Source organism: Dermochelys coriacea, chromosome 7, assembly GCF_009764565.3.
Source record: "Dermochelys coriacea isolate rDerCor1 chromosome 7, rDerCor1.pri.v4, whole genome shotgun sequence".
Taxonomy (NCBI): domain Eukaryota; kingdom Metazoa; phylum Chordata; order Testudines; family Dermochelyidae; genus Dermochelys; species Dermochelys coriacea.
In genome coordinates this window covers 1,183,338-1,194,303 of record NC_050074.1, presented here as the reverse complement: position 1 = coordinate 1,194,303, position 10,966 = coordinate 1,183,338, and the positions used below count along the sequence as shown (strand labels likewise).

At 66.8% G+C, this 10,966-nt stretch overlaps 1 protein-coding gene across 2 annotated transcripts in view; it reads right to left on the bottom strand.

Annotated features, from left to right (window-relative positions):
• Window positions 1-4,476: 4,476 nt before the first annotated feature.
• Window positions 4,477-10,966, bottom strand: part of LAMB2 (laminin subunit beta 2) — a 29,442-nt gene continuing 22,952 nt past the window's right edge. For both annotated transcript variants that reach the window (XM_038410543.2, XM_043519889.1), the window contains exons 27-34: window positions 10,290-10,531; window positions 9,837-10,040; window positions 9,414-9,558; window positions 8,337-8,544; window positions 7,944-8,085; window positions 7,001-7,177; window positions 5,158-5,317; window positions 4,477-5,059 (exon numbers count right to left, since the gene is read on the bottom strand). In XM_038410543.2, the coding sequence (XP_038266471.1) occupies window positions 4,923-5,059; window positions 5,158-5,317; window positions 7,001-7,177; window positions 7,944-8,085; window positions 8,337-8,544; window positions 9,414-9,558; window positions 9,837-10,040; window positions 10,290-10,531 (1,415 nt within the window). In that variant the 3' untranslated portion in view covers window positions 4,477-4,922. The remainder of the gene's footprint in view (window positions 5,060-5,157; window positions 5,318-7,000; window positions 7,178-7,943; window positions 8,086-8,336; window positions 8,545-9,413; window positions 9,559-9,836; window positions 10,041-10,289; window positions 10,532-10,966) is intronic.

Below are 10,966 nucleotides of genomic sequence, written 5' to 3'. Positions count from 1 at the left end.
CGGCGCCCCCCCAGACCAGCTCTCCCGGTGCCCCTCCCCCCCAGCGCTCCGCATCCCCCCAGCTCTCCCGGCGCCCCCCCCAGCGCTCGGTGCCCCCCCAGATCAGCTCTCCCTGCGCCCCTCCCCCCAGCGCTCGGCGCCCCCCCAGACCAGCTCTCCCGGCTCCCCTCCCCCCAGCTCTCCCGGCGCCCCCCCCCAGCGCTCACCCCCCGGCCCGGCGGCTCCGCGGTTTGTTTTGTTTCGAGCCGAAGTTCCGCGCGGGCGGACTCAGCAGGAGACAGGCCCGAGCCCGTGACGCATTTCCGGAAGCCGGCTCTCGGCTCCACGTGACAGGGGAGCGGGGTGACATGACGACAGCGGGGCCAGCCCCGGAAGTGACGCTATGGTAACCCTGTTCGTGTGACATCATCACGGTGATAGCGCCGACCCCATGAGCACAGCAACGGTGATGCCATGGCAACGAGGCCGCACGGGCCCGTGGCCCAACCACGGGCTGGCTCGGAGCGCGGGGGCGGGGCCGTGGGGCGGCTCATTGCGCGGGGGCGGGGCCGTGGGGCGGCTCGGAGCGCGCGGGGCGGGGCCGTGGGCGGGTCGGAGCGCGCGGGGCGGGGCGGGGCCGTGGGGCGGCTCATTGCGCGGGGGGCGGCTCGGAGCGCGGGGGCGGGCCGTGGGGCGGCTCGGAGCGCGCGGGGCGGGGGCGGGGCCGTGGGGCGGCTCGGAGCGCGCGGGGCGGGGGCGGGGGCGGGGGCGGGGCCGTGGGGCGGCTCATTGCGCGGGGGCGGCTCGGAGCGCGGGGGCGGGGCCGGGGCCGGGGCCGTGGGGCGGCTCGGAGCGCGGGGGCGGGGCCGTGGGGCGGCTCGGAGCGCGCGGGCGGGGGCGGGGCCGTGGGGCGGCTCGGAGCGCGCGGGGCGGCGGCGGGGGCGGGGCCGTGGGGCGGCTCGGAGCGCGCGGGGCGGCGGCGGGGCGGGGCCGTGGGGCGGCTCATTGCGCGGGGGGCGGCTCGGAGCGCGGGGGCGGGGGCGGGGCCGTGGGGCGGCTCGGAGCGCGCGGGGCGGGGGCGGGGCCGTGGGGCGGCTCATTGCGCGGGGGCGGCTCGGAGCGCGGGGGCGGGGGCGGGCCGTGGGCGGCTCGGAGCGCGGGGGGCGGGGGCGGGGCTGGGGCGGCTCATTGCGCGGGGGGCGGCTCGGAGCGGGGGGGCGGGGCGGGCCGTGGGGCGGCTCGGAGCGCGCGGGGCGGGGGCGGGGGTGGGGCGGCTCGGAGCGCGCGGGCGGGGGCGGGCCGGGGCGGCTCATTGCGCGGGGGCGGCTCGGAGCGCGGGGAGCTGGGCGCTCTTGTGGGGCACTGCTGAGACGTGGGGCTGGTCCCAGAGCCGGGGGGCTGCTCCTTTGCCCGGGCCGGGCAGCACCCGGGAGAGCCGCTGCGCTCGCGCTGACCTCCTGGGAGCCCTGCCCTGCTCCCGGGTGGTAAGCTTTATGAGCCCGCTGTGCGCCTCAGTTTCCCTGGGCACAGCTCCGCCCGTCCCGTCCGTGCCGGGCGGAGTTGGAAGGAGGCAGCGGCAGGGAGAATGCAGAGGCCCCCCAGCCGGGACAGCCAATGCCCTGCAGGGCGCAGCGGGCACAGGACCAGCCGGGATAGAGCAGGACCCCCAGAGACCGAGAGAACGTGGGGCCCAGCAGAGCTGGGCTGGCAGCTTGGGCCTTGGCTCTGCTGCCTGGGGATCGCAGGTGACCCACTGAATGCTCCTGGCTCCGGACCGCTGCCCCGCTCCAGGCGAGGGGAAAGCTCTGGGCGGCCGGCCGGGAGACGCTGGCGGGAGCCCTGGGAGAAGCAGGGAGGGCCGGCACCGGCAGGCTCGAGGCTATGGGGCCTGGCCTCGTGGAAGGCTGGGGCTGGAGGGAGGCTGGTTGAAGGCCGAGGCAATGCCCACAGCCTGTGACTCCGTGATATACAGCCCCGGGAAACGGCTTCATCAGGACCACCCGACATCGACACGGCTCCAGCAGCCACTGCCTGAGGCTGCAGCAAGAGGCGCAAAAGTCTAGCGTGACCAGACAGCAAGTGTGAAAAATTGGGACGGGGTGGAGGAGGGAGTAATAGGAGCCTATAGGAGAAAATACCCCAATAGCGGGACTGTCCATATGAAATCAGGACATCTGGTCACCCTACAAAAGTCCCACCCTGCCTAAGGGGCAAGACTCCTTCCTGAGCCCAGCTGGGGTCGTGCCCTGCAGCTCGAGGACAGCGGGTGGCACAGGGACTCCTGCGTGTGTTCCTGGCTGGGCATGCTGCTTCTTGCCCTGTGCCCACGGCTAAGCGCCAGCCACTCGAGCGCCGGGCTTGGCCGTCAGCAGGACGTCCTGGGAGGAGCCGGGGAGGCGGAGGCTGCGGATGAAGGGGCTCTTGGCACTTACAGCTCAGGCCCCAGAATGGTCCCAGCTGGGAGCAGGGGGCTGCCATTGTCAGCCAGAGCACTGAACCCCCCAACAGGGGAGCAGGCAGCAAAGAGCCCCGGTCACCCACTGCCTCCTGAAGGGCAGGCCCAGCTCATTTCCTGTAGTACCCACAGCCCAGGGCCATGGGCTGGGCCCCTGCCGGGCACGCGGCACACTCGGCCCCCTGGCCCTGCCGGGCACTGTTCACAGCTCAGACCCGCTCTCACAGGGTTGTTAGTGCAGGCTAGATGCTGCCAAGGTGCCATGCCCCGAAGTCAGGGGAGACAAAGGAACCCGGTCAAGGGCCACGGTGTCACCGATGTGCCCCCCCCCCCCCCGGCCACAAGCCGAGCACTGAATGTGCTAATGCAACTCCGATGGGACCAGAGTGGTTAACCACGGCCTGACCCCAATTACTCGTGGCAAAGAAGAGCGGAGGGTTAACCACTGGCAGTGGGTTTGGCAAATGTTATACTAGCTCCTGGGGCAGGTCCATGCCAGCTGAGGAAGCAAGGGGCAATTCCAGCCAGCCCGGGAAACAACTTGGAAATGTCAAGTAGCCATAAAGTGCTAGTGTGTTGTGCTGGGGTGATCCAGGAACATCATCCCATTGTGGGGGGCATGGTAATCACAAGAGCTTAAATCTCAGGGAAAGGAAAGGGCTCCATTAACGGAACTGGAGTCGCACGTTCAGCAAGCGCCCATCCAAGAAGCTGCATTACCTGTGGGATGGGGAACGGGTCTCAGCCCCTCGCCAAGCTCGCAGTGGGGGAGGTGTGCATGGCAAAGCAGCGGGCAGGAGGGTGAGTGCATCTCTTAGCATCAACTTCCCCGGGCTCTGCACAAACCCACTGGCACAACACACTAGTGCAGAGGAGGGCTGCCAGGATGACACCAGGGTGGAGAACCTGTCTCGGGGTGGAGACTCAAAGAGCTCAGCTTGTTTAGCCTGCCCAAACGCAGGCGAGGGGTGAGCTGCTGTCTGTCTAGCAATCCATGCGAGGGATAACACCAGACAGAGAGAGGAGGTATTGCAGTTGAGCGAAAGTCTCCGCTGGAAATTAGGAGAGGGTTTCTAGCTATCAGAGGAGTGACGCTCTGGAGCAGCCCCCAAGGGGCGCAGTGGGGGCAGAAAAACCTAACTGGCTTTGAGCCCGAGCTTGAGAAGTGTCTGGAGGGGCATGGTGTAATGGGGCTGCCTATGACGGCAGGGAGCTGCTCTGCGACTGCTAGCAGCAAATATCCCAAGGCCCGGAGATGGGACACGAGCTGGGGAGGGCTCTGGGTTACTCCAGAGGGTTCTCTCCTAGGTGGCTGGCTGCTGGGTCTTGCCCATGTGCTCAGGGTCTAACCAATCGCCAGATCTGGGGTCAGGAAGGAATTTTCCCCTGGGGGAGTTTGGCCTTCCCCTGCAGCATGGGGCACAGGGCACTGGCTGTTTTGAATTAGTGTCAATGGTGGATTCTCACTGGAAGGTTTTAAATCTGGATTTGAGGATGTCAGTGACTCAGCCAGAGGCGGGGTCAGCCATGCAGGGGTCAGGCTAGATGAGCAGCATGGCTGTATTGTAGGGCTGCTCGTGGGCACAGGGCTTCTGTGGGGCTGGACAGAGGGATGTGCTACGACAGGATCTAGAGGGCACAGAGGAGCTGGGGCGTAAGGGCTGTCCCTCCCCCTCACGGCCTGGCAGCTCACACTGGCTGGCTGGGGCAGTCGTCTGCCCGTGCTGGCTCTGTGCAGTGTGCTGTGGCCGGGTGGCCCCAGGCACGAGCCATGAGTGGGGTGGGTGCACAGCTGGAGCTCTGCTTCCAACCCATCAGGTTCCTTCCCCTCCCGTGTGCCCAGGCCAAGCCCAGCTCCAGCTCCGAGCTGCCTGGAGCAGCAGGGAGGATGAAATCTGTTGGCTGCCTTGGTTTGCATGAGAGTGGGGGAACAGTGTGTGCCAGGCCCAGGGTTGGCCCTGAGGGCATGCCAGGGCAGCGTATGCCTGGAACCTGGCAGCACGGCAGTCACCAGCACATAAACCACAAGGAGAGGCAGCGAGTGCCAGGCAAGGGCTTTATTCACACACAAGCTGCCCCCGCCACATGCCAGGGCAAAACGCCAGAGGGTGCAAGACCTCATCTTGCAGACCCTGTGCTCTGCCCACTGTGGAGGGTGCGAGTCCCCCTCAGCCCCCCAGCCTAGCGCTGGGCCAGGGTCCTGGTGCCCCCGGCCGGAGGCAGCAGTGGAGCCTTGGGCTGTGGGAAAGGGCACCATGCCAGCCCAGGACAGGGGCCCAGGACGTCCTGAGGCTGTGCCAGGGGGGAGTTCTCAGCACTGCCCCAGCGGTGACGATACCAAGGGGGCAGGGTTCTCCTGGAGAGGCTGGTGCTGGGAATGGAGCCATGCAGGGGAGCCCAGGCCCTGGCAGACATGGAGGGGGTCTGGGCCGGGGGACGGGCTGTCTGGGTTGGGGGATGGGGGTGACAGGCCGGTGAGCACTTGGGGTCACTGACAGGTGTTGTAGATCTGGATCTGCTGGTTGATGGCACCCACAATGCCCTTCACCTTGGCCTCCAACCCGTCAAGCTGGGCCGCCTTCTCCTCAAGCACCAGCTCGTTCTCCGAGTACGACCCCTCCAGCGCTGGGGAGACACAATGCAGAGTAAGTCCTCCCATGCTGGGAGCCCGGCGAGGGCAGTCCCCAGGGCTGTTCCCGCAGAGCCCCTGCCCCACTCCTCACCTGTCAGGCGCTGCAGCTTGCCCTGGGCATCCTGTAGGAGGGCCTTGGCCTCATCACGCAGCCGCTCCGCCCGGTGCCTGGCCTGCAGCGCACCCTGCGCCTGGCTCTGCACCAGCTCCTGCACTGCCTGGTACCCAGCCTCCAGCCGCCCCTCTGCCAGCTGCACCACACCCAGACAGAGACAGCCAGTCAGAGGGCACCTGAGGGCCAGCCTGGCTCCCCCTCAGGGCCAGCACAGACCCCCGGAGAGAGCCAGCGCAGCTTCCACCCCAGGGCCAGCACGGCTCCCGCCCCTGCAGGACCAGCAAAGACCCCTGGACGGAGCCAGCGCAGCTCGCCCTGCAAGCCCTACGAGGACCCCCTGTGAGGATAGCAGTGCAATATAATATCTCATTGAAAGGTGACACAACCCTTTCTGGCCCTAATTACCTCCCAGACTGACCTGACCCAGGGCCCAACTTTAGAGGCTGCTTAGGAAGAGATGGAAATGAGGAGAGCTGTGGACTGCAGCCCGCACTGTTAGAGAGAGAAGGGGAGATGCTGGCTCAGGGCTTGTGATGTCAGCAAACGAGTCTTGTCTATTGCCCTGGCTTTGATTCAAGGATCAAAACAGGAGTGTTAAGATCTAGGAAGACACTGGAGGGCAACAGTATTATTGTCTCTAGGTCTCTGGGAAGGTTGTGGTACCTGTATCTGAACCGTTTAATGATAAATTACCCTGTGCTAATTGCCAGGATGTTTGGGAGAAGGAAGGTTGAGCCTATTGTCTTCTCAGGCCAAGAGGCTGCTGGAAATGTATAAAAGCCCTGGGACACGATCCTTCTGCATCTCAGATCGGCTTTGGGTTTCAAGAAGGGGAAACCCTGAGCCATAAGGATTGAGATCCCCCGTCACTGACTGGAGTCGCCCTCAACATGGACATTGGACTGGAACCTCTGGACTGTTTCTAAAAGGACTTTTGGCCACTACAAACTCACCATCTCGGCTAGGTATCTGGACCTCAAGAACTGAACTCAAGTCGGTCTGTAGATTGATCTTTCAACCAACTCTCTCTCCCTTTTCTTTTTGAATAAATTGTAGTTCAGTTAACGAGAATTGACTATAAGTGCCTATTTTGGGTAAGATCTAAGTTATCATCGGACCTGGGTCTGGGGCCTGATCCTTTGGGATTGGGAGAACCTGTTCTCTTATATGATGAGAGAAGATCTTCAGTAATCATCATCATCGTACCTGACATGTGTGACGTTCACTGAGGGAGGGAGCGATAGCTCAGTGGTTTGAACGTGGGCCTGCTAAACCCAGGGTTGTGAGTTCAATCCTTGAGGGGGCCATTTAGGGTTCTGGGGCAGAAATTGGGGATGGGTCCTGCTGTGAGCAGGGGGTTGGACTAGGTGACCTCCTGAGGTCCCTTCCAGCCCTGATATTCTCTGATTCTGTGTGTGTCCGGATGGAGGCCTGAGGCTGGCACGTTAAGGGAACGTCGATGTGTGGACGTCTGAGTACCCAGGGAGGTGATACAGAGGCTGGTTTGGTAACTCTCAGTAGTGGAATATCCACCAGCGTGTGGGGTTTGTCTGCCCTGGTCTGTTTGCAGTTCCCCCTGATTGAGTGACCTCAGCTGGCTCCCATGGGCAGCACCATCACCCCCACCCGACAAAACCAGCTCAGCTGCCCCTTCCACAGGGCCAACACAGACTGTGCCCCTCCCCAGGCAGAGCAACACGGCTCCCCCCCAGGCCTTACCCGGACTCTTCACCACCTCCAGCCCGCAGGGCCTGAACCAGAGAGCCAAGCCCCCTCCTAGGCCCCCCAGCTGGGTTTCCTCTCCTTTGCCCCCACTCACCTGCTTGACCTCCCCAGCCTGGGCGTGTGCGGCACTGGCTGTGTTCTTGGCCCACGTGGCTGCCAGGCTGTTATTGGCCCGTTTCATCTTCAGTGTGCCCAGCTGGGTGTCCAGCTGCCCCATCTGCTCCATGGCACCCTGCAGCTGGCGTTCTGTGCTCGCCACCTGCAGCTGGATCTGCCCAGGAGAGGAGCTGCGTCAACCCGGGAGCCCCCATCCCTGGCATGGCCCCCCCACCGCTGCTCCTGTGCCCAGCCCTGGCATTGCCCAGAACGAGGGGGGCTTGTCTGTGATACTGGTGGGGATGGCATACTGGGCAATGATGGGCATCGCTGCCCCGTGGTGCAGAAGGGTTCAAATGCCCCTGGGCACCGCAGGGGGCAGGAGCTGTTGGGTAGGTAACTGGCTGGAACTGACCCACAGCAATGATAAAGGCACAGGAGCCCCACAGCCGGCCAGCTGATCCCTAACAAGGGGGAACTAGGCCGGCAGCTGGGAGCCCAGCGGGGTCTGCAGGGAGAGGGGCTAGGTGCAGGACTCTCTGGGGGCTGGCGGACACGGGAAAGATGAGGAAGGAGGCTGAGATGGGCTGGCCAGGCTGGACTCTGGCTGCCCCTTCGCTGCTCTCTGCTGAGCCAGGACTGGAACCCGGCACCGGCTGGCGTGGCACAGGGGGACGCTCCGAGCGGGGGCTCGCTCAGCGGCCTGGCTGGGCAGAGCTCCCGGCGGGAGGCAGGGGCTGCAGCCCGGAGGCTCGGGCTCGGAGGTGGGAAGGCCACATGTGACCCCGGGGGCCTGGTCCACGGAAGGGAAGGCTGGGGAAGTGCACAGGCTCAGCTCCCTCCCAGCCTGCGCGGAGGACAGAGCTGCCCGGCCCCTTGCTGTGGGGTCCCCGGCTGAGGCTCCCCCGGGGGGCGGGGGTGGGGGCTGGGGCTGCGCTCACTGTGCTCAGGGTGCCCTCCGTGTGGCGGATGTCGTTGCTGGCACTGCGGATGGCGCTCTCAGCGGCGCTCTGGGTTCGCCTGGCATCCTCCAGCGCCCGCGTCCCCACTTCAGCCGCGTTCTTCACGCTCTCTGCCCGCGACCTGCACCCGGGCACACGGCAACACATGGGGCCCTGGGCTTGCCCCACCCCTCGCCCAGCTGCCGCGCCCAGGGCCTGGCCGGTGGCTGCCGAACGGGGAGTGCCCACCATGCCCAGCCCACCTGCCCTGCCCGTTACAGCAGGGTCCCCAGAGCGTTGCCGAAGGCACGGGGGCCAGATGGGAAGTAGGCGTCACCCTGGGTAGCCCCAGGGCCAGTGTGACTGGCCCCCGCCCCATGGCCCCCGCCTCACCTGGCCCTGCGGGCGTCCTGCAGCAGCTGCTCTGCTCGGCGCACATCGCCCGCTGTCTGCTCCAGGATGGCATCCACGTTGGCCAGGCTGCTGACCCGCTCCTTGATCTCCTCGGCCAGGTGGCGGATCTGGTCGGGCGAGGCTGGGATGGAGAGCGCCAGCACCCGCCCAGCCACCACCTCAATGCTGTCGGGGTCAGCCCCCTCCTCTGCAGGGCGGGGAGGGGGTCAGTACTGCCACCCCTGCCCCGCCCCCGCGGTGCCTGCCCCGCCCTGCCCTGCCCCCGTGATGTCTGCCCTGCTCTTCCCTGCCTCCACGGTGCCAGCCCTGCCCTACCCTGCCTCCGCAGTGCCAGCCTCGCCCCTGTGGTGCCTGCCCCACCCTGCCCCCATGGGGCCTGCCCCACCCTGCCCTGCCCCTGTGATGTCTGCCCTGCTCTTCCCTGCTCCCGTGCCGCCAGCCCTGCCCTACCCTGCCTCCGCAGCGCCTGCTCCGCCCTGCCCTGCCCCCACGGTGCCTGCCCTGCCCTGCCCCGCCCCCGTGGTGCCTGCCCTGCCCTGTCCCCATAGTGCCTGCCTGGCCCCACCCTGTCCCCTGCCTGCCCCACCCCCATGGTGCCTGCCCTGTCCTGTTCTGCCCCCGTGGTGTCTGCCCTGCCCCCTGGTGCCTGTCCCGCCCTATGGGGCTCACCCTGCCCTGCCCCCCAACAGTGCCTGCCCTGCCCCACCCCAACACCACCCCTAGACCGTGCTCTCCATGCCACTGCCCCTGCAGTGCCTGCCCCATGCCCAAACAGTGCCCTCACTGACACTGCGTGGACACTGCCCACCCTGCATACAGTGCCCATCCCCCAGCCCAGACACCGCCTAGGAGTCCCGGCCTGCTCCCCACACACTGTCTGCCCCTCCCAACCCAACCCAACCCCCCGATTCCTTCCCCGCCCCACGACATTGCCCTGCCATCCTCCCTCCCCGCCCCATGACAACACCCGTCCGGCCCTGGGGGTACCCAGCACCACACCCCCTGGCTGCTGGCAAACGGGGGGTGGGCAGCCTGGCGGGGGGGCCAGGCACTCACGGCTCAGGAAGCCCTTGATCTGGTGGATGAGCTCGCGAAGAGCCGTGTTGGAGCGCTCCACGCGCGCCCTGGTCTCGTTGGCCTTGTCCCGCGCCGCCTGCGCCCTCAGCCGGGCTTCGTCAGCCTTGCCCTTGGCCTCAGCCACCTGCCACAGAGATGTGAGAGCCACTTGCCGCCCCCGGGCACTGCCCATGGACAGGGGAGCCATGCGCCGCCCCCAAGCACTTCCCACGGACAGGGGAGCCACGTGCCACCCCAGGCACTGCCCATGGACAGGGGAGCCATGCCCCCATGCCACCCACAGCCCTTGCCCACGAGTGGGAGAGCTGCAGCCTGCACACTGTCCCTTGGGTCCCTCTCCGTGCCAGCTCTCCCTGCTGCCCACACCCTTGCCACGCTCCCATCCCCGCCCGCACCACATACCTTGTGGAAAAGCTCGTCCACCTCCCCCATGGCCTGGTTCAGCTCAGCCTGGGTGTGGCGGGCCCGCTCCCGTGCGCTGCTGGCCGTGGCCACCGCCCCCTGGCAGTTGAGGGCCCCGCAGTGGCGCCTGCCATCCTCATCCCGGCAGCTGGACCCCCCGCAGGGGCTGCTGGCGCAGGGGGTGTCCCCGGGGGCACCGCACACCTGTGCGCAGACAGGGCACTGTGGGCCGGCTGCCCCAGGAGCTGGGGGGAGCCGCCAGGAGCTGCTGTGCCATGGGCTTGCTGCCCCCTGCCCCTGCTGCCCCGCCTGCCCCACTTTGCCCATTCCCCACCTGCCCCGCCTGTCCCACTTTGCCCATCCCCTGCCTCCCCACCCCACTTTGTCCATCTCCCACCTTCCCCATGTACCCCAGTTCCCCCTCAGCCCCCATCCCCCGCACTTTCCCCCCACCTTCTCATTGATGTCACGCAGCTGCAGAGTCTCTGCCCTGGCAGCCAGCTCACCCAGCGCCCGCTGGTTGGCCGCGCTCTGGCGGTTGAAGTAGTCTCTCCTCCGTGCCATCAGCTGCTCCGAGCGGCGCCGGGTGGCAGCTGAGTCGCTCACGGGGCTGGGCACTGCCAGGCTGGAGGCATTGGCATCATGCTCAGCTGCCCTTGACAGGGCATGGGACTGGCGGATGCTGTCGTAGGCACCTGGGGAGGAGCAAGCGGGCACCTGTGAGACCCCTATCCAGGGAAGAGAGCCCCCCGCAGCCTCCGTCGTGGGGCCCCCTCGGCGCCAGCCCCCCCCTCAACTCCTGCCCCAGGCCCTTTGGTGCCAGCCCCTGCAGAGCCCCCACCCCCGAGGCTCCCTGATGCCAGACCCCCAAGGGACTCCCTCTGTGCAAACCCCCCCAAAGCCCACCCCTTGCTCTCAGGGCCCCTCGGTGCCAGCTCCTCCAGTGAGACCCGTACCCCCTTGGTGCCAGCCCCACCCCAGATTCCCAGTGCTAACCCCCAGTGAGACTCTCGCCTCCTCAGTGTCAGCCCCGCCAAAGCCCTCACCTCTGGGGCCCCCGGCACCCCCCCCAAGCCCCTGCAGCTCTTTGGTGCCACTCGCAGTGAGGCTCTTGCCCCCTTGGTGCCAGC